Source organism: Pristis pectinata, chromosome 1, assembly GCF_009764475.1.
Source record: "Pristis pectinata isolate sPriPec2 chromosome 1, sPriPec2.1.pri, whole genome shotgun sequence".
NCBI lineage: Eukaryota > Metazoa > Chordata > Chondrichthyes > Rhinopristiformes > Pristidae > Pristis > Pristis pectinata.
In genome coordinates, this window is record NC_067405.1 from 54,483,480 (window position 1) to 54,504,309 (window position 20,830).

General features: G+C 40.2%; 1 protein-coding gene across 2 annotated transcripts in view; it reads left to right on the plus strand.

Annotated features, from left to right (window-relative positions):
• Positions 1 to 20,830, plus strand: part of pms1 (PMS1 homolog 1, mismatch repair system component) — a 66,308-nt gene that overhangs the window by 2,381 nt on the left and 43,097 nt on the right. For both annotated transcript variants that reach the window (XM_052018360.1, XM_052018351.1), the window contains exons 2-5: positions 1,607 to 1,763; positions 4,759 to 4,941; positions 8,092 to 8,194; positions 10,880 to 11,043. In XM_052018360.1, coding sequence (XP_051874320.1) covers positions 1,632 to 1,763; positions 4,759 to 4,941; positions 8,092 to 8,194; positions 10,880 to 11,043 — 582 coding nt within the window. In that variant the 5' untranslated portion in view covers positions 1,607 to 1,631. The remainder of the gene's footprint in view (positions 1 to 1,606; positions 1,764 to 4,758; positions 4,942 to 8,091; positions 8,195 to 10,879; positions 11,044 to 20,830) is intronic.

Sequence of the window (20,830 nt, forward strand, 5' to 3'; positions counted from 1 at the left end):
TTTTCTGTCAATTTCTGAACCATATTGAAGTCAGCACGCCTGACAGCACAGGTGATGCCTTGCAGCTTCTGATGAGCTGGTTCACCTTTGAGCTTGTTTTTAAGACAACAGATGCAGTCATTTTAGTTTTGAAATAAACCTCTAGGTGAACAAATCGCTTCTGCGTTTTAGCTGTACTGTTTACAGTGCTGCATATTTTGTAAGATATTTATGTCACAAAATGCTAAAATTGAGAAATTAAGTCCTGTTTTAAAAACGGCAAACTATCTTCATTCCTGTACAATTATCTTACTGTAGTTTCGCACCTCTTTTTCTATGTGCATCTGTAACCATTATCTGTTGTACCACCACTCTTTCATTTTATTGGTTGTTTAAAAACAGCAAACTGTTTTTAAATGCATTCCTGGCTGGTCTCCCTCATTCTTTTCTTCATAAACATTGATGACCTAACTTGAACTCAGTCCTGTTCTCCATACCCTAGTGCTTGCTAACCCATCGTATCTCCTGTTAAGCATCATCTTGATCTAAAAATGTCCTTCCTTGTTTTCCTTTTCTTTCTGAGGTCTCACTCCTCCCTATTTCTATAATCTCCTCCAGCTCTGTAATTCTTTGAAATATCTGCTCTCTGCTTACTTAAGTAGCACTAAATACAATTGTATACTATTGGTTGCTCTGTCTTCAGCTGCCAAGGGCCAAAGCTCTGATATTCTCTCCTGCAAGTTCTCCTGCTCTCTACCTTAGTTTCTGTATTTAAGATGCTCTTTATCCAAGCCATATGTTCTAACATTTCCTCGTGTAGGACTGTGTCAATTTTTCATTGCTCGGAGGTGTTTTGTGTCAACTTGTTGCTACTTGTAAAGGAGCTATCTAAATGGAGGTTGTTGTTGTTGCACATGAAAAGGATCAGTTTGAAAAATTCTAATCTAATTAAAACAACAAGCACTAAACCGATCTATAACTTTCCCAATATTTACTGGAGACACATAAAAGAACTTAGGGATGGGAGCAGGCTATTCAACCTCTCGAGCTAGTCCCTTCTTTTAATTAGATCACAACTCTGTCTAAACCCAATCTACCAGGTAGGTTCCCTAAGCCTTTATACCCTCATCTAACAAAATAGCAGTCTAACTTTTGAAATGTTCCTTTGACTAAAGCTCAACAGCCAAATGGGGAAGAAGTTCCAGAAGTAATAAGAACAGATGAAGGTAGAAACACTCGGCAGGCCAGGCGGCATCCGTGGGAAGAGAAACAGAGTTAATGTTTCAGGTCTAATACTCTTTTGTGTGAAGCAAGTTAGTTTTAAATTGTAGAAAGGGTGGGGGAGGGATGGGAAAGGGAATATCTCTGATTGGGTGAGGCCAGGATTTCCATGGCGATAAGCAATTGCTGAAGCTATCTGACTGATACATTAATGAGGACAGTTGGAGAGAAGAAGAATAAACAAAAGGATGTGCAAAAGTTGTGAAATGCAGTTCAGAGCTGTAGGAAATATGGCTTGATCTGCCGAGTATTTCCAGCACTTTCTCCTTTTGTTGCATGTTGTTTGTTTCCCATTGGTAATTAGAACAAGACCTTATTTTCTAGTAACTGACGCATCTCGTTACAGGTATAAGTTCATCCACCGAGCCACCATGCAACAGCTACCACCCAGCACCATTAGACTTCTTTCAAGCTCTCAGTCAATATCCTCTGTTGTTAATGTTGTGAAGGAACTTGTGGAAAATTCATTGGATGCGAACGCAACAAGCATTGAAGTCAAATTAGTAAGTGACACGTTGTTATTTTCCTTGTCATTACCTTTAGTATAACAAAAAGATCCCAAGGAACCTCTCAAATGGATTAGATAAGATTGATGCTAAGTCACATAAGCAGATGTCTATAAGCTTTCTAAGACATAATTTTTAAGTAGCATCTTATAGGAGGAAAGAGTCATAGAGAGGTGGGGAGGTTTACAGAATTATTTCTTGTGCTTAAGCCTTAGAAACTAAAGACACTACTGCCAACAGTGGAGTAATAAATGTGAATGAACAATGGACCAGAAATAGAGGAATATTTTATATTTTGTGAGGATATAGGGCTGAGGGAAATTGCAGTGACAGGAAGGGTGCGAGTGCATGGAAGGATTTGGAGTTGAGAGTGCTTATTTCATAATTGAGATGCTATTCAATGAGGAGCTGACGCTAGTAAACTGCATTTGCTGCAATGTTAGACAGAGGCAGCAGAGCTCTACTTCATGGAGAGTAGAACTAAGGGAGACCGGTCAGGACTGCACTGGAATAGTCAAGCGTGGAGAAAAGATGGCCATGAATTTGACAGGCTACAATGTGCGCTTTGAGAAGATTGACAAATAAAGGGATTTTTGTGTGTAAACCGATAGATTGGAGGTTTTTTGAGGGCAGGAGTGAAGGAGCGGGGGATAGTGCCTAAAAGTATAATATCAGCTCCTGTGGGGACAGGAGGGGAAGTTGTGTGGTCGGCAAATTAATCATACACAAGATCATTTTGGATTGCAGGTGAGGTTAGATATGAGGGAATGATGCAAGTCAAGGACTTGGGACCGGGGGGATTACTGGAAGTTTGGACTGATGGGTGCAGGGAAGGGCAGAGGCAGCAGACCAAACGGTTTTGATCTTAGTGACAGAGGTCCATGAGTTCCTCATACATGTCACTGATGAGGGTGGAAGGTTATAAGGAGATGGGTTAAAGAAAATGGTTACTTTTGCATTCCATGATAATCCTAGTATAGTGAACTGAAAAATAAAAATAATTTTCAAAAAAAAACTTTTGTTCTTCCAGTGTCCTGTCTCGAATTAGTTCATGTATGGTCATTTGAAAAGTGCCTAAAATCAGTATGAATATTACTGCAACTGTGGAGTGAAAATCAGGTTTTGTAATATTTATACTTAGAATGTTGACTCTTGGAGAAAGTTTAATGGAAATTACTTACCAACTCTGAGAGCTCTCAGTCACTGACTTTAATAGCATGATAATCCAGATAGGCAGACATTAGCTTCCCCCTCATCCTGAGTACATCACAGTTTCCTTGGGACTACTGAGGATTGGAAGCAACCATCTCTGACCGATTGTCTGGTCTCAGAAGTTACAAACATTTCATCCATGTTGACTCAGTAGTTCCACCATATACACTGGGCTTCCATGTGATCCCAACAAATGGATGTGATTCTCAATCGCAATCCAAATGCTCTTTCCCTATTTTGAGTGGTGTTGAATGAAGGATTGCTAAATGTCTTTAGGATGTTACAGTTTTTGATGGATACTTGAATCATTTCAATTGTTCACCTGGTAATTTCTTATCATGAAGAAGTTTAGGAAAGAGTGTCTGTTTTGGCAGTCTGTTGTCTGGCAGGCAAATGATGTGTCCGGCCCATCAGATTGACCATGTCTGAATGCTGGGAGTATTGGCCTGAGAGAGGATGTTAGTATTGATTCACTGATACTGCCTGTGGGTTTGGAGGATTTGCAGAGGTGGCATTGATGGCATCTCTGCAGTCCTTTGAGGTGCCTCATAGGTGGTCCATGACTCAGAAGTGTGCAGGAGGGAGGGGATTATTGCGGCTTAGAAATTCTGGTGGGCCAGAACTCTTCATCTTCAAATGCTTTATCCCTCTGATGGCCAAAGGCTTTGCTATTGCGGTGGAGGTGATGGTGAATTTCTTTGTTGCTGTCTGCCTTTGTTGAAAAGTGGCTACCAAGATATGGGAAGTGGTTCACATTTTCCAAGGTCTCACTGTCAACCTTTATTGCCGGGGGGCAGTGTTTTACAATGGAAGCAAGTTGGTGTGGGACCTTGGTTTTGCGGATGTTAAGTGCAAGGCCCATTCCCTCGTGACCTCAGTGAACACGATGACAAAGGCCTGGAGCTTGGCCTCTCAGTGTGCACGTACGCAGTGTTGCCTGCATACTGCAGCTCTGAATGAATTTGGAGTGACTTTTGTTTTGAAGTGGAGACAACATGGGTTCAGCAGTTTCCTGTTAATCTTGTAGCTTTGCCCCACTCCAGTGGAATCCTGTTAGAGGTGAGATGCAGTATTGCAGAAAGAAAGGTTGAGTGAAGTTTTGGAGTGATTATGCAACCTTGTTTGATGCCATCTAGACCAAGATTGGATCTGTGACAGGCCCATTGGTTAGGATCATGGCTTGCATGCATTCATGTAGCAGATGTAAGATGGAGGCAAATTTCTGCAGGAAGCAAAAGGATGCCTTGCAGTCCCTCTTGACTGAAGGAGACAAAGACTTGTGAGATCAAAAAAGCCTATGTTTAGTTCTGATGCTGCTCCCTGCATTCACTTGGAATTGTGCCCAGTGAGGATCATCTCTATTGTGCCTCTAGATGGACAGATTCCACAAGGTGATTTGGGGAACAGTTGAGAAGGACCCGGCGATGACTTCCCTGTAGCATACAGCACAGAGACCTCTCTTTAGTTAACACAATCGGATTTGTCTCCTTTCTTGAAGATGGTCACCAGTGTAGCGAATCTGAAGTCCAAGGCAGGTGGTTCTCTTCACAGATGTGAGAGATAAGGCTATGGATTTGTGACACTGGGTGCATTTATCCAATCCGTCCTGCAGCATTCTGCATCACAGTGCATCTTTTTAGCAATGAAACATCTCTGCTGTTGATCGAATGATATGTTTAACTTTTTAACAAAAGCTCATTTGATGGAGGCTTTGCATCTGTTCTGGATAATTTAAATCTATAAAATTAAAATCAGTCATAACCTTTTGTTTATGAAATAGGAAAACAATGGGTTTGACAGGATCGAGGTGAGAGATAATGGTGATGGGATCAAAGCTGCCGATACCCCTGTCATGGGATTGAAGCATTACACATCCAAAATTACTCATCATGAGGACTTGGAAGCTCTAGAAACGTACGGGTTTCGTGGTGAAGCTTTGGCTTCTATCTGTGCTGTATCTGAGGTAAGAGAATGATATTTATCAAACACTATCAAGGCCACCACATTCACATTGCTCTGGCAGTAATTCCAGGTTCGGTTGTCAATAGATTAAAAACTAACATGCTGTGATGTAATGGTGATAATATGAATTGTTTAAAAAAAATTCAGTTACTCCATTCCACCAAATGACCAATCCTATGGCTTCGAAAAGAAAATGAGAAGGAAACACTTAGCTTCCTGTAAGGTGTAAATGAAGATTCACAGGCCTAGGGTAAAGAGGTGAGTAATTTGAAAGAGCCTATACTGGCACAATGGACCTAATCGTCTACTGAGAAAAGTTCACACAGGTAGTTACATAACCATCCCTGGTGCAGAGTGATACTTTAATAGCATAAGGGAAGCAATGCAGTTGGCCTGTGCTCTGGTAACGTTAAGAGTTGGCTATGGAAACATAGAGTCGTACAGTATGGAAACAGGTCATTCAGCACACCACATCCATGCTGGCCAGTCTGACTCCTGTCTTCCAGCACTTGGCCTGCAGCCTTCAATGTGTAGGTGATTCAGATGCTTGTCTAGATACCTCCTAAATGCTGTTAGCAATTCCACTTCCACTGCTCTCTGGCAGCGCATTCCAGGTACTCGCTTCTCTCTGGGTAATAAAGGTCCCCCTCGGATCCCCTCTTACCCCATAACCCTAAATCAAAGTCCTCTAGTTTTATTCACCTCTCATAAGGGGAAAAGATTCCTGCAGTCTACCCTACCTATACCCTGATAATTTTACGTACCTCAGTCATGTCCCCTTTTAACCTTCTCCGCTCCACGAAAAGCAGACCCAGCTTAAAAGTTGACCCCTTTGCACGAACCGACATGTATGACCAGTACTTCATTACTACTGAGCTAAACGTGAGCAGACAGCAGTGTAACTGGGCATGCTAACTGTGCAAAGCAGTATACACTGTACACGTAGTGATATCACACTGGCCACTGTGGTACAACAGCAATCTAAGGCACCACTTCCATTACGCAAAGGATTGCATTCCAGTCTGGAGAGTGAGTAAGGAGTCAAGGTTGCTTTTAGATATAGTCTACCAGGATAGACTTGAGTATAAGAAAACAGCTCCTTGGCATCCAGTCACGGAATTCTTAGTGAGATATTCCCTCATTCTTCTGAACATTAGCTCGTAATATAGCTGCCTCATCCCAGGATAGTTACTTCCTGACCTCAGCCACACTACTTTGGCAGCTCACTTAGTTAAATGCTTCCAGAAGAGAAGGTTTTAATTAAGGATAAAATAATTGTTAAACATAACATCATAAACTCAGGAATTGAACCAAAATAAAGCCTAACATTGGAATTGGTTTATTATTGTCACATGTACAGAGTACACTGAAAAACTGAGTTTTGCAAGCCATCCATACAGATCATTTCAAAGCAGAAGTACATCAAGGTAGCACAAAGGAAAAGCAATAACAGAATGCAGAATATAGTGTTACAGTTACAGAGAAAGAACCGTGCAGGTAGACAATAAGGTGCAAGGGCCATGACGAGGTAGATTGTGAGCTCAAGAGTTCATCTTTAATGTACAAGAGGTCTATTTAGGAGTCTCACAACGGCAGGATAGAAGCTGAACTTGAGCCTGGTGGTGCGTGTTTTCAAGCTTTTGTATCTTCTGCCTGATGGAAGGGGGGGAGGGTGGGAGAAGAGAGAGAATGTCTGGGGTGGGAGAGGTCTTTGTTTATGTTGGCTGCTTTACCAAAAGATTCCATGAAGGGGAGGCTGGTCAAGCAATACTTTCATGAGATGTATGCCTTACACTACACTGAACAGATCACTTTCCCTTTTTGATATTATCAGCTTTGATGACATGAATCTTGGAGATTTTGCAAAAAGTAAAGAAGCAATTATGTCAAAAATTCTTTGAATTTTCACATTATTTTTGAATCATGTCATTGTTTCATGATAATTTGACATTTTTCCAAATAATTTCTAAAATTATACTCTAATCTGACTGCTCTAATCTGCCATTAGAGTTTTGTTTGTGGATAATCATTCTTTTGAAGGTGTGGCTAACTTTCAATTGAATTCATTTTCTTCATAAAGCAGGTGATGTGGAGCCACAAATTGCATTTATATAGCGTCTTTCAAGGCCTCTGGTCATCCCAAGGTGCTTTACAGTCAAGGATGTTGTTCTTAGTGTAGTTATTTCTGTAAAAGCATGATGGTCAGTTTGTGTGCAGTAAACTTCTGCAAATAGCAGTCTGGTAATTACCAGATAATTTGGTGATGTTAGTTTGGGGATGTATCTTGCCCAGGGCACCAGGGATAAACCTCACTTCTCATCAAAGTCATGCCATAGGATCTTTTATGGTCACCTGGGAGGACAGATAGGGCCTTATATTTCGTGACCCTCCCTTAGTGCTGCACTGGATTATGAATGTGATCTGAACGTACAACCTTCAGACTTAGGCAACTGAACCATTGCTGAGACTGTGAAAATAGCAACTGATTGGCACGTGGAAGCTTCTGCAAGTACTTTCAAATGATTGAAGATTTGCATATTCTCTGTAGTCTAGGAGCAATTAATGTAATTTGAAAGCTCGTATCAATTTACAGCAATATTTTTTTAAAGCACTGCAGGGCTTGAAAATAATCAGAGATTAGCCAAAGCTGATAAGAGATTAAAAAGTGTTTTGGATATTTCTATCCATTACCCTTTCTGGTTTTCTGTTTGCAGCATGTACAGATGCTGACACAGATGGAGAACATTCCCAGAGTACCCACAATGAAGTGTACCACATGTGTGCTCAAACCAGAGAACTGGCTCAGGCTGGGGATAGTTTTACATTGTTCATGCATTTGATTTGGACAACATTCTTCTATAAAGAGATTGGACAATGACTGTTGGTGGACTGCTTGACTAAGATGGTGGCACACAGCAGGTGACATCGTCTCTCATACAGTGTCCATGTTTATTTACTTTCGTGATCAGGGTGAGACTACCAGCTGATTTTTGTTTCTGAATCCTATCCTGAGGTTAATTTCATCCCAGCATTAACCTGGGATCCTCATGATTTATATGGCAAAGTTTACATTGACACATTGAATCATTCAAGATTGTCATCTGTAAAAGTTTCACTGTATAAAATACCATTTGGATCCACTTTTACACAGGTTATTGTCACCACTAAGACCGGTGTTGATGAAGTGAGTACGCAGTATACCTTGGACAGTGCTGGACATATCATTTCACAGAAGCCTTCTCACATGGGACAAGGTATTCTAAATTCTTCTTACATTAGGGGTTGTGAAGATATATGTGCCTGTCTTTATGGCCAGGTACTAAAGGGTTGAGGTTTCAATAATAGATCTCCAAACCTTGTGACAAGAATTAAAGTGGGGAAAAAATAATTCATTAATTAGAAAGTACAATAACAGATAAAAATATTCCAAAGCAATGAAATAAATCAAATTTATAATTGGAGTGTATAGAGGAAGTTGGATTTATGATTGGATTTAAGAAATCTTGAAAATATTATTGAGCACTAATTTATAAATCTCATATGAGGCCAGAGATTCAGTTTTATATTTATTCTCTTAAACTGTCATTTAAAAAAAAATTAGAAATAATTTGAATTTACATAATAACTCTGACAACCTCAAGTCATTCCAAAGGGCACTTTAAGTATATTTGTTATGAACAAAATGTGATCTATTTGCACATTGTGAGGTACGGGAAGAGCTCCCATGATCTTATTTCAAATGGTGCCACAGAATTTTTTTCATCCTCTTGAGAGACCAGTCTCTTCTGACGATGCAGCGCTTTCCCACCGAATACCAGCCGGTGATCGTGACTCTGGAATATAACAACCTTCTGACCTATTTTGCTGCTGTTGACCCAATACTGACATAAACATAAAAGTGCGTAAAAATGTGAAAGATATTGAAAGATGACACAGCAATTATATGCACAAGAATTTAGTAGGCAAATTATAAAGGAATTAACAGGCTAATTACTCTTCAACTTGGAAGCGTTCACTTTTGTGGATATTGAAGCCTGGAACTTTTGAACATTTCTATTTGGTTTTATGTTTGTGTTTTCAATTTGTACAGTACTCATTTGAAGTCATCATTCTATTATAGCAATGTTGCAACTTCCTACTTCTATCACTAGATGGAGCCTCTCAAATCCAGGACGTCTAGATAGCCATTGAGATTCCAGCAGGGTTATTCACTTTGTCCTTGCTCGATTGGAGATCTGCTAGTTCAAGAAGATAATTTTATACTATAGCTCCTATTCCTGAAGCAATTTCTACAGTACATAAACATTGAAATTTCACAAAAGTGCATGGACTCTTGGGCAGAATGTATTTTGGATTTTGCATGACAGATTTGACTATAATTTAAACATTAGCATTAAATGAATTTATTTATTTCCTCATTATCTGCAATTCTTTCCATAAATGTGCTGAACTGAACACTTATTCAGTCAGAATATGTGTGACTAGGGTTTGACATCTTCGGTAATGATGTATGGTTATAGTTCCAATCTTGGTCCTATCCACTCAAATTTGTCAATGAAGATGGCTGTGATGCCACTGGAGTGCAAAAACCTGATGCCAAGGACTATAAATAACTATCTTCCAGTATCCAGTTTTCAGTATAATTTGTGTTTTTTTTTAAAGTTCTTTTTCATTTTTTATCTGTATACTTTTGGATACTTGGATTTGAAGACTACTCCTGAATGAATCTGCAGCTTTGGAGATATTTTTCCTAAGATTTGGGTAGCATGCAGCATTTTGGACAGAATGAAAAGAAGCCAGTTCCTTCTCGGACCTCCTTTGTCAATGCCAAGGTCAAATCAGCTTTACACACAGATTAATATCATGATCTGCCAACTCTGGAGTTTTACTGCATTATACTAAAGTGGCACCATAGACTTCATATCACAGTTGTTCATCTGCTCTGTGGATGTCATTTGGAACCCCAAGCCATCACATAGCACCCCAAAAACCATGCAGCTGGGGCCAATTTCATGCCATGATCTTTATTTATAGCTAAAGTCAAGTAAATGGTAATATTTTTCTACAGCAAGATGCAAAATGTCAGAGGAGCTCAGCAAGTCAGGAAGCAGCTATTGAGGGAAATGGACAGTCAACATTTTGGGTTGAGACCCTTCATCTGGACTGGAGGGTCTCAACCTGAAATGTTGACCACCCATTTCCCTCCATAGATGCTGCCTGATGTGCTGAATTCCTCCAGTGTTTTGTGTGTCGCTCCAAATTCCAGCATCTGCAGTCTCTTGTGTTGTCAGTATTTTTCTACGCCCTATTCTTTGCCTTTTTAAAGTAGGTCTCCCAAAAAGGGTGTAAATTATATTCTGTGTGTGTTTATAATTGACTCTGTTTCAAAATTGCCTTTCCATTTTGAGAATCCATTTCACAATCACTTCTGCTTTGTTCTGTGCACCAACCTTCTTTCAAAGGACTCTCAGATGTCAGCCATGGCTTGCGTTTTACAAATCTGTGCTCTCTGTCCTTAGTTGGCCTACTTATTTCTAATGAGTATTGATTTTATTCAGTACTGTGGCCTGTGGAAGTTTGTCTATCACTGCTAATTCTAACATCACGTTGGCTTATTTCTTTTTCTCTTTTTCAGCAAAGGTGCTACCTTCACAACCCTTCAGTCTTCTCGAATGATGTCTAATATCACAGGATAATGGGGAGGCTTTCTATTAGCTCCCTTCTAACTTCTCTCAGAATGTAGGCTATCAAATTCTTATTGATTCACATGTCAGATTATGCTCCTCAATAAATAATCTTGCTCTCCTCAAAACAAAAAGGAAAATTTTAAAACATGCTATAGAGTTCAAGTCATTTGAAATGTTTTTAATAGTACTCTTTTGTTGCCTTTTCCCCATTATTGTGTTTTGCTAATTTCAATTTACTGTCATATTCCAAAGGAACAACTGTGACTGTGCTCAAACTTTTTAAGAATATCCCTGTGAGAAAGCAGTTTTACTCAACTGTCAAAAAATGCAAAGATGAGCTGAAAAAAGTTTATGACCTCCTAATGGCATATGGCATAATAAAACCAGATGTTCGGATTATTTTCACACACAATAAGGTAAGAAAAAACATTTTACATTTTAAAAATTGTTGGAAGGTATAAAATTTTGTTTATTACCGTAATGATTGTAATGAGCTTGAATTATTTGGCTATATAATGACAATTTTGGAAACTCAAGATTTCAATTTCCTTTTTTTTGTTGTTTCCCCATTTCCTCCTCCTTCCCTTGGAAAAAAATCACTTGGGGTGATGCTTGAAACCTTCCTGCAAAGGCATAGCCAAGATTGTGAGCATGGTGCTGTATGTGTTCCACTCACTGATAGTATAAGAACACTAGAGCACTTATGTGCTTCATTCCAAGATAGTACTGGGATCTTGTCCTGTTTAGCAAGTCCAGAACATTTTTACTAGATAAGAAATTTAATTCCACAATTTTGCCTTTATTTGTTTTCACATTTTCTTTGATCTAGAGATGCAGTACATTTTGGAAGATATTTGTTCAAAAACACTGCGATTAAATCATTTTTTTCTGTATACATTAAATACATGTATTTTAAATACATATGTCAATTTAAGTCTGTGCACATATTTTTTAAATGGGTCCTTTCAGATTCTGGGATGCTCGCAGTGTTCTCAGACTTCTGTTTATATTAACTTATAGACACTTGTGCCTCAATTGTAACTTATGCAGTGGTTCTGGAGCTAGTTTGTATCTCTGGTCTGCCTGATTCTACTCCCTTGTAATTTCACACAGCTTCTCAGCCATCTTTGATGTCTTGAGTTGGTGCCCAGCAAACCCGTAATGTGTATTATGGAAACCAGATCGTTAGTTACCTTTCATTTGCTAAGTTTTTTCATTGTTATTTGCACATATTGTTTGTTGGTTGAACAGAATAAGTATATTGATGGTAACTCCTGAGGGGTGGGGGCGTGTGGTTTAAGATCTTCATGATTTAAATATTGCAACCATATTGACGTGATTCCACAAGTTGGCTACCTATGTTATCATTATGCACAAATTGGAAAAAGTCTGTTAGTTGCTTGCCCTAATGTATATAATACAATGTATATAACAATTTTCCAGATATTCGAGGCCAGCTGCTTTTTCACGTTTCAGAGCTTTCACTTTTATTTTGACATGTTCAGCTGTGCATTGTAAAGTTTGCTATGTCTGGGGAGGACACAGTTTCTGTTTGAATTGCTTTGCTTTGCCCTTTTGGCTGGTTTGCCATTTAGAGTGCTTTTGATGTGCACATTTGGTTGGTTTCTCATGGAACCATCCCCAGACCATGGGTTCTGACTGTCTTTATCTATTTGTTCTGAACATCTAGTTAGACATGATGTCCAACTTTTGGGCAGTCTTCACACTTTCGAACTCTTCATCATAGTAATATAAATGAATTTATCCAATATTAAAGTCAGGTCTTCCCAGTATTCGTGAAGTTGAATCTCAGCAAGTACTTTGTTTCACTGGGTTGAATGATTGCATTTTTTGGTACTTGCACTGGTCTCTACCGTGATCTCATGGCTAACAGACTGTGGTCCATCCTGCACTTTTCAATTAGAGAGTGATACAAGTTTGTTGGTGTACTTTCCCGCATTGTGACTCTTGAAGTTTCATGTTCTCCTGGCCAGTCACTAAGTGAGTTATAAACAAATCTGCTGCTTTTTGGTTAATTTCAAAGTTGCTGAGTTCTGTTACTCCATTGTGTTAGAAAGTATTATTTCTCTTCAGCACCGTTTGAGGGCTGCAAGAGGTGAAGGATGGTGGCCATGTGATTGGTTGTCCTACTTCTGTGATCCTTGACATCATCCAAGTCCCAGGCTTGCAGCACAACACCCCATCAATCAAATGGGTGAAGATCAATGACACATTACAAGACCTTGGGAAACTTGATTGGCACTTAGAAGCAAAAAGTTGAAATCAAAAGAAAAAGAAACTGGAAACAGTTGGCAGATCAGGCCGAATCTGTGAAAAGAGAAGCAGAGTTAGCATTTTATGTTGATGACCTTGCATCAGAAATGGGAAAGGTGAGAAAACAATTGTGTTTTAATTTGCAGAGAACCAGTGGGGGGGGTAGGGGACAATGTGTCCAGGAGTGGAGAGAACAAAGGAAATGTCTGTAATAGGGTACAGACCAAGAGAATCCAGATGACATAGAGGGTTTTGGTATCATTAGGGAGAGCGATGTGAAGGCTTTTTAATCATTTCTGTCTGATGGAGGTATAGAGAGAGATAAAGAGAATGGAGGAAAGGAAAAGTAATGTTGGAATCATTAGATATGGAACTCATCAGTTGCTGGAAGTTATAAATAAAAGAGAATCCTGGAAATACTCAGCAGGTCAGGTAGTATCTCAAAGAGACCATCATCTTTCAGGTGCCAAAGGTGTGGATGAGGGTTAGAGTAGCGGATGAGCTGAGACAGGGATGGAGTGGGCAGTGTTACTGAGGTGGTAATAAGCAGCCATGGTGATGGTATGGATGTGTGGTCTGAAGTCCAGCTCAGATTCCAATGTGACACCAAAGTAGCAAACAGTTTGGTTCAGTTTCAGACTGTTTCCAGGGGGAGAGATGGAGTTAGTGGGTAGGGAACAGAATTTGTGCCAGAGACGAGAGATGATGGCTTTGGGATTCCATAAATAAATTTATGCTTATCCACTACTGGATATGGGAGACCGGTATGACTGGGAGATAGTAGAGAGGTCGGGAGTGGTAATGGTCAGTCTGAGCCATGTGTCACCAGCATATATGGGGAAGCTGGAGCTCTGTTTTCAGATGATGTTGCCAAGGAACAGCAGGTAGATGAGAATTACAGAAGAATTAAGGATGGATGCTTGGGGGATACCAGAGATAATGGTGTGGTTTCAGGAAGGTAAGCCCGTTACAGATGTTTCTTTAGTGTGACTGGAAAGGTGCAAGTCGAACCAGGTGAGTGCGTTCCCACATAACTGGGCATATGTGGAGAGGGGTCGGTGTTGACATGGTGTGGTCAAAGGCTGCAGAAAGATCAAGAAGGATAGATAACCTTGATGTGGATAGTTTAGTGAGAATGTAAATAGCTGAGCAGGGGGTGGTATATGGGTTAAAAAAATTCTCCGAGTGGATGTAAGGAGAGAGAAAACTGCAAGCTCAGGGATAGAAGGAAACCTTAGAATGAGCGAGGGAAGCCTCAAAAGCGAGATGACAGGATGATCTCAGTTTTGGTGACAAAATAGTCTGTGAGTTCGTCATACTTCCTATTAGAGGTGAGGGTGGAGGAGAGAAGAAAGGGCTCAAAGTTCATGGGTGTGCAGCAGAGAAGAGAATCCAGGTTCATCTTTGCATTCCAGAATGATCTTTGGATTCCATGGCAACTCCAATTACCTTGACCCCTCTTTTTAGCATCTCTTTTAAAAAGTTTTTTAAAAACACACCAACAGTACAGACAACTCTTTGGTCCTCCAGTAAAGGATAAAGAGCAGCTCTCTTTTTTCTCACTCTACAGAGACTTCTGCTGATATGATTTCTGTTTGTGTACCCTGTGTTCCTGTTAAGTGAGACTACCAGCTTGTAAAGCTTTGGGGCTACATTTGTGCTCTATACCTACAGTAAACTCCTTTTGCTTTTAGCCCAAGAGGAGGGGAGGCTTTTGCTGGAGCAAGATTTTGGTTTAGATGTTAGGGACTTTGTTTTATGCAGAACAGTTAACCAATGGATCAGATGATGCAACAGATGGTCAAGGGTTCCTACTGTTCTTCAAAAGGGAGTTAGGCAAAATCCTGTAAAAAGGATCACATTGCAAGTTAAAGCAAATAGTTAACTAATTAGCTGTGATTATGAAGTTTTTTGGGCCGCTGGAGGCTTCTGCAGTTGCTTGATTTCTTCAATGAGATGGTGAGGAATTTCAGAAAGATTTTGCTAAATTGTCGTCAGTTTCTTTTTGAAGCCTAATTCTGCTTGTTTCAGGAAGTGGCCTGATTGGGCTTTGGGGTTGATGGCGTTAGTGGCTGTGCCCTGCATGGATGCAGTAATTTTGATAGAGCTAGTCATCCTTTCCTGCCTTTCCTTTCTCTGCTCGATCAAAACAAAATTGAAAATCAAGAAAACAGCAAGAAAATCACAAGATGTGGGGAGAGGGCGAGGAATGGAATTAAGAAAAAAATCAGGTTTCAAGTTTCTTGTCATGGGCATATGTACCCAGTTTTAAATACCATGAAAATTAGCTTTTTGCAGCAGCAGTACAGTACAAGTCTGACAAACATGACTTAAATACATTTAAATTAACATAAATTATACATAACTTACAGAACATAATAAACAAAAGTAACATAACAACATTTGTGCAAGTTGAGAGAAATAACCAAAAGTAGTATTAGGGTTCTTCAGGTCGGGTCGAGAATCTGATGGCAGTCGGGAAAGAGCTGTTGTTGATCCTTGAGGTGTGGTTGTCAGGCTCCTGTACCTCCTGCCTGATGGCAGCAATGAGAAGAGGGCGTGGCCCAGATGATGGGGGGTCCCTGGTGATGGATGTTGCCTTCCTGAGACATCGCCTCTTGTAGATGTTGTCAATGGTGAGGAGAGCTGTAGCTTGTGATGCAACTGGCTGAGTCCACCACTCTCAGTAGCCTCTTCCATCCCTGTGAATTGTACTGAATGGAATTCGTGATAAGAAGAACTCTACCCCTGCTCTTACTTCTGTCTTTAAAACATTTGCCCATCCAGTCATGAATATTTGGTAATTTATTTCTAGAGAATCAGCATGTCACTAATTAAAGCCTCATGGAAACACTGCTGGTGTTTTGATAATTGTGAAGGCACTTCTTTCAGCAGGGAAGAAAACCCCCACCTAGAATCACAATGCAATTAAATAAAATGTTGTCAAGAAAGAATGGTTTGTGCTGCCCTGAGCAAGAATTTGGTCAGCAGACATTTAAAGAGCTTTTCACCAAGTTTATGCTCAATTTCCATTCATAAATCACTGTCTTTAGTTTGTTGACATTCCATACAGATCATTTCTTCAAGCAGTTAATCTATTTTTGACAACTCATTTTTAAGGAGTTCTGCTGCCAAGAGATTGTTAAAATGCCAATTTTTTTTGTTGTCAGCAAAGCAATGCAAGAAAAAATAACTTTATCTTAAATCTGTCTTCCTCATCTTGATAAGTATATTTTAGTTCTGGCATTTTTAAAAACAAAAATGGGGGATAATTATCTCCGTAATAGATTAATATTTATTTCTAACCTTATATAAAAGAACAGCAGTGCCAGAAACAGGGATTCTTGAAGCTGTGAGCACTCAGTTTACAATGAAGGACTGGACTGGCATTGCAGTGGAGCACCAAGTCCAGTGTAGGGGTATTGGGGGTGAGTCAAGTCCTGTGGCTGTAGACAGACTTACCCCCCAGTTATTGGAACCCGTACGGGGTCAACATAGGATGGGATGGTGGGGACTGGTGAAGCAGAATAATTGGGACCTGTGCTGTAGTTTGAGATGGGGAAGAACAGCTTGGGTTTGTGCTGTGGTCAGGGAAGAGGAGAATTGGGGAAGAACAATTGGGGCCTTTGCTGTGGTTGGAATGGGGAATGGGTGGGGAGGGAAGAACAATTTGGAAGGGATGTGTCAGAGTCTGATTTGATCAAGGGTGGTGATCAGTTCAGTGGCAGTGATGGGAATGGGATGGGATTTGGAGATTGGTGACCTTGGGGAATTGCAGAGTTACTTGTCGAGGAGGATCGGAGGATTGAGACCACTGGAGAATTTTTCTTGTTGGGGTTGTAGGTAGGAGGTGTTGGTCAGGGCCCACACCTTGGGCTGTAGGAGGGGAGGGGGTTCAGTACGTCGTGCTGAGGGCAGAGCAGAAGGATAAGAGGCTGCTCAGGCACTTACCTTACTGAGGTCCGCATTTGTGCGTTTTAGTCATAGAGTTGTACGGCATGGAAACTGGTGCTTTGGCCCAACCCGTCAATGCTGATCAAGGTGCCTACCTTAGCTAGTCCCATTTGACAGCATTTGGCCCATATCCCTCTAAACCTTTCCTATCCATGTACCTGTCCGAATGTCTTTTAAACCCCCACTTCCTCTAGCAGCTCATTCCATGTACCCACCTCCCTCTGAAGATGCTGTTATCCAGGATATGACCAACATAGTGTAGTGGTTAGCGTAACGCTATTACAGTGCCAGCGACCCGGATTCAATTCCAGTTGCTGTCTGTAAGGAGTGTGTATGTTCAGCCTGTGCCTGCGTGGGTTTCCTCCGGTTTCCTCCCACATTCCAAAGACGTACGGGTTAGGAAGTTGTGGGCATGCTATGTTGGCGTCGGAAGCGTGGCGACACTTGCGGGCTGTCCCTAGAACACTCTACGCAAAGATACATTTCACTGTGTGTTTCGATGCACATGTGACTAATAAATAAATTTTATCTTAGTTTGTCTCACTCTGTAGAAATCTGATTTGTTTTTTGCATGAAAAACGGGTGTTAAGTGATAGGATTTCAAGGGATATGTCTATATTGCTATGTCAAAAAAAACCATCTACTAAAGGGTGATTGTTCTGCTTTCTATGCTCTCTCTCATCCTTATCTTCCTGAATAATCATGTTTGTGTCACACTGGGCAATCACTTCTGCTATGGGCCTGCACCAACTTAAAACTAAGGGCAAAGACACCATAAAACTAAAAAGAATAAAAATAAGGTAAATCCAGAGGCAGCAATATAAATGGCAACAAACTTGAATTTTAAAAGCTTGAAAGTTATGGAGGGATTGGGATAGGAAAGGTAGGAGCTTAGTGGTTCCTGGAAAGGAGTGGGTCAGAGCTCAATAAGTCTTGCTTTCAACACATTATGGATCAAATCAGGAGCAACCATGGTATTTGCAGTTTGTGGAGAAGAAGAATAAGTGATTCAAAGTGGCATTGAAGTAATGCAATTTAAATTGGAAAAAAGAACTAGAAAAGTGGAAAGACATCTGGCTAGAGTGGCAAAAACACTGCTGGTTTGGTTGGGATTTAAAACTTCCTGTACTTATTACAGGAGGGTCATTCCAAGACTGAGAAACCTAACGAAATGTTTATCCTTATAGTGAGAAGTGAATTCAGAACTCAGTCCTGGAGAGAAACTAATAATGTAACTGTTGTACAACTATGATCATCATTACAAGATTGCAACCAAAGCAACAGCTCTCATTGATACGACATCTTTAGCTGGAAATAACAGTTGCAAGTTTCCTCGTAGGAACATGACAAGAGGTAGATTCTGAGCCACATAAGGAGGTGTTCAGGACACATCACCCAGTGCTTGGCCATATGGTAGATTTTAATGAGTGCCTGAAAGGAAGTAAGGGAGGTGAAGTACTAGAAGGGAATTCTAGACTTTGGGGTCTTGGTAGCCGAAGGCCTGGGTGTCGTTTGTGCAGCAATTAAATCGGGGTTGTTTAAGGGGCCAGAATTTGATTGCTCAGATATTGTCGGATGGGTTGGTGAAGTTGGGTTGGCAGAGACAACAGAGGGAGGGGCAAATTTGAAAAGCAAGAATGAGAATTTTAAAGTTGAGGTGTTCCTTAACTGGATCCACTGCAGGACAACAGGCATTGGGGTAATGGATGAACAGGGTCTGGGTGAGTTCAGACATGGGCAGTGGATGACCTCAAATTTACATATGGTAGAGTGAAGAGACCAAACTGGAGTTCATCAGGATAGTCGCATCTAGAGGTTTCTTGTATTTAAAACAAAGCATGGATGAGGGTCTCAATGGATGAAGAGCTGAGGCAAGGCCAGAGTCTTCATACATTGATAAGACAAGATATTTTTATTAATCACATGTACATCGAAACACACAGTGAAATGCATCTTTTTGCGTAGAGTGTGCTGGGGACAGCCCACAAGTGTCGTCACGCTTCCGGCACCAACATAGCATGCCCACAACTTCCTAACCCATACGTCTTTGGAATGTGGGAGGAAACCGGAGCACCCAGAGGAAACCCACGCAGATATGGGGAGAAAGTACAGACTCCTTACAGACAGCGGTGGGAATTGAACCCAGGTCGCTGGGGCTGTAATAGCATTACGCTAACTGCTACACTACCATGCCTGCCGTGCACACAGAAATAGGCAGTTCTATTGAAAGCGAGGTGATGAGGTGTGAAAGTCAACTCGGGCAGGTGTGAGACCGGAATTGTGGATGGTGTGGTTTTTCAGACCTTATTAGAGAGAGAGATGGAGGTGGTGGCTGGAGAACAGGATTTGTGATGCAGACTGAAGATGGTGTCTTTGTTTTTCCTGATATTTAATTTGGAGGAAATGTCCAGTCCTCTATTAGAGCAGCCTGAGCCTTGGAGATGGACAGAGATAAGAGAGGTGGTGTTTTGTTTTTGAGGTCTCAAAATTTATTTTATACACTTTGGGTTGTGTCACTAAAATCTAAAAGATGAATTTATCTGAGTAAAAACCAGCATATTTGTATTTCACATTTTTCAGTGAAATTTCACTGAAAAACTGTAGGTGGCAGCAATACTTCAGTGCAATCACTATTTTGAATTGTTTGAATTGGAAAACTTTTTTCTAAGAAACTTGCTGGAAGTTTCAAGAATAAGTGGTTACCAATTAATTCTTTGTCCAGGTAATCAAATTTCTGGCATTTAGACCAGAACAGTAATTCTTTGGCACAGTTTATTTTAAACTATGCAAAACTATATGTGTAAGACAAAAGCAAAATATTGCAAATGATGAGGAAATCTAAACTAAAAAAAAACAAAATTCTGGAAGTACCCATGAAAGGAACTGGTGTAAGATCATTGCCCGGAAACATTGACTCAGTTTCTCTCTCCACAGATGCTGCCTGGTATGTTAAGTATTATTTGCATTCTCTTTTTGTTGTGTGGTGGATACATTTCTTGTACATTGACATAATTGAATTACAAAATTTTAACTTGTTTGTTAGCATGTATGCAGGGTGTCCCAAACCTCTAAGATTGAAACACCCTGGAAGTTCAGTTGGGTAAACAGCATGCTGTGAATAATGCTTTTCCCAATGGATTGGTGGGTCTTCTTTCCCCAAAGAATGTGGAAGTTGCTTGCACAAATTATTGCATTTAAGGGAAAATTAGATAACCACATGAGAGAAAAAGGAGTACAAGGATATGCTGACAAGAGTTAGGTGAATCTTCAGTGTGTTGAGGTTAGTATGGCGTATAAACTAAAACCTACACCATCTAGGTGAAATGACATGTGTCTGTGTTGTAAATTCTGAGTAATCGTGTATAATTAAAGAAAAAATACCAATATTATTTGCAGTTTTTTTAATTTGAAATTAATTGTAGGATATATTTTGTTCATTGGTTTTCTCCTGCTATATTGCACAACCTTGCATGGATTGTTTAATTAATTTTTTAGAATGCCAGAGCAAGTATGTTCCAGAAGCCAAAACCAATTTAGTGTCTACTCAAGCATTCTAAGAGCATGTGCTGTTCTCTATTCAAGTCACATGGGGAGATCACTAGTAAGTTAAACTGTTCTGTTAGTGGTACTGAGAAAGCAAAGTGAAGGCATCTTTATAGCAATGTTGCTAAAAGTAGACTGTCTTCTCTCTCCTTATAAATTGGATGCATATTCCAAAACGGAACATTCGAGAACCATAGGTTAGTGAAGGAAAGAACAATTGCCAATGCCATTCTTGAAGTCTCTGTCAACAGCAACCTTTTGAGTTGTGTTTTTAACTTTTCTTGATATGACACAAAATTTTTCATGAAACAAAATTGATCAGCTAAATGGATCTGATAACTTTAAGGTTGCTTTTCATGCACTGATGATGAAAACCAACAAAACTCTATGATAAGATGGTACACTTCTGGCTAGTTACTTGCATTCGAAATA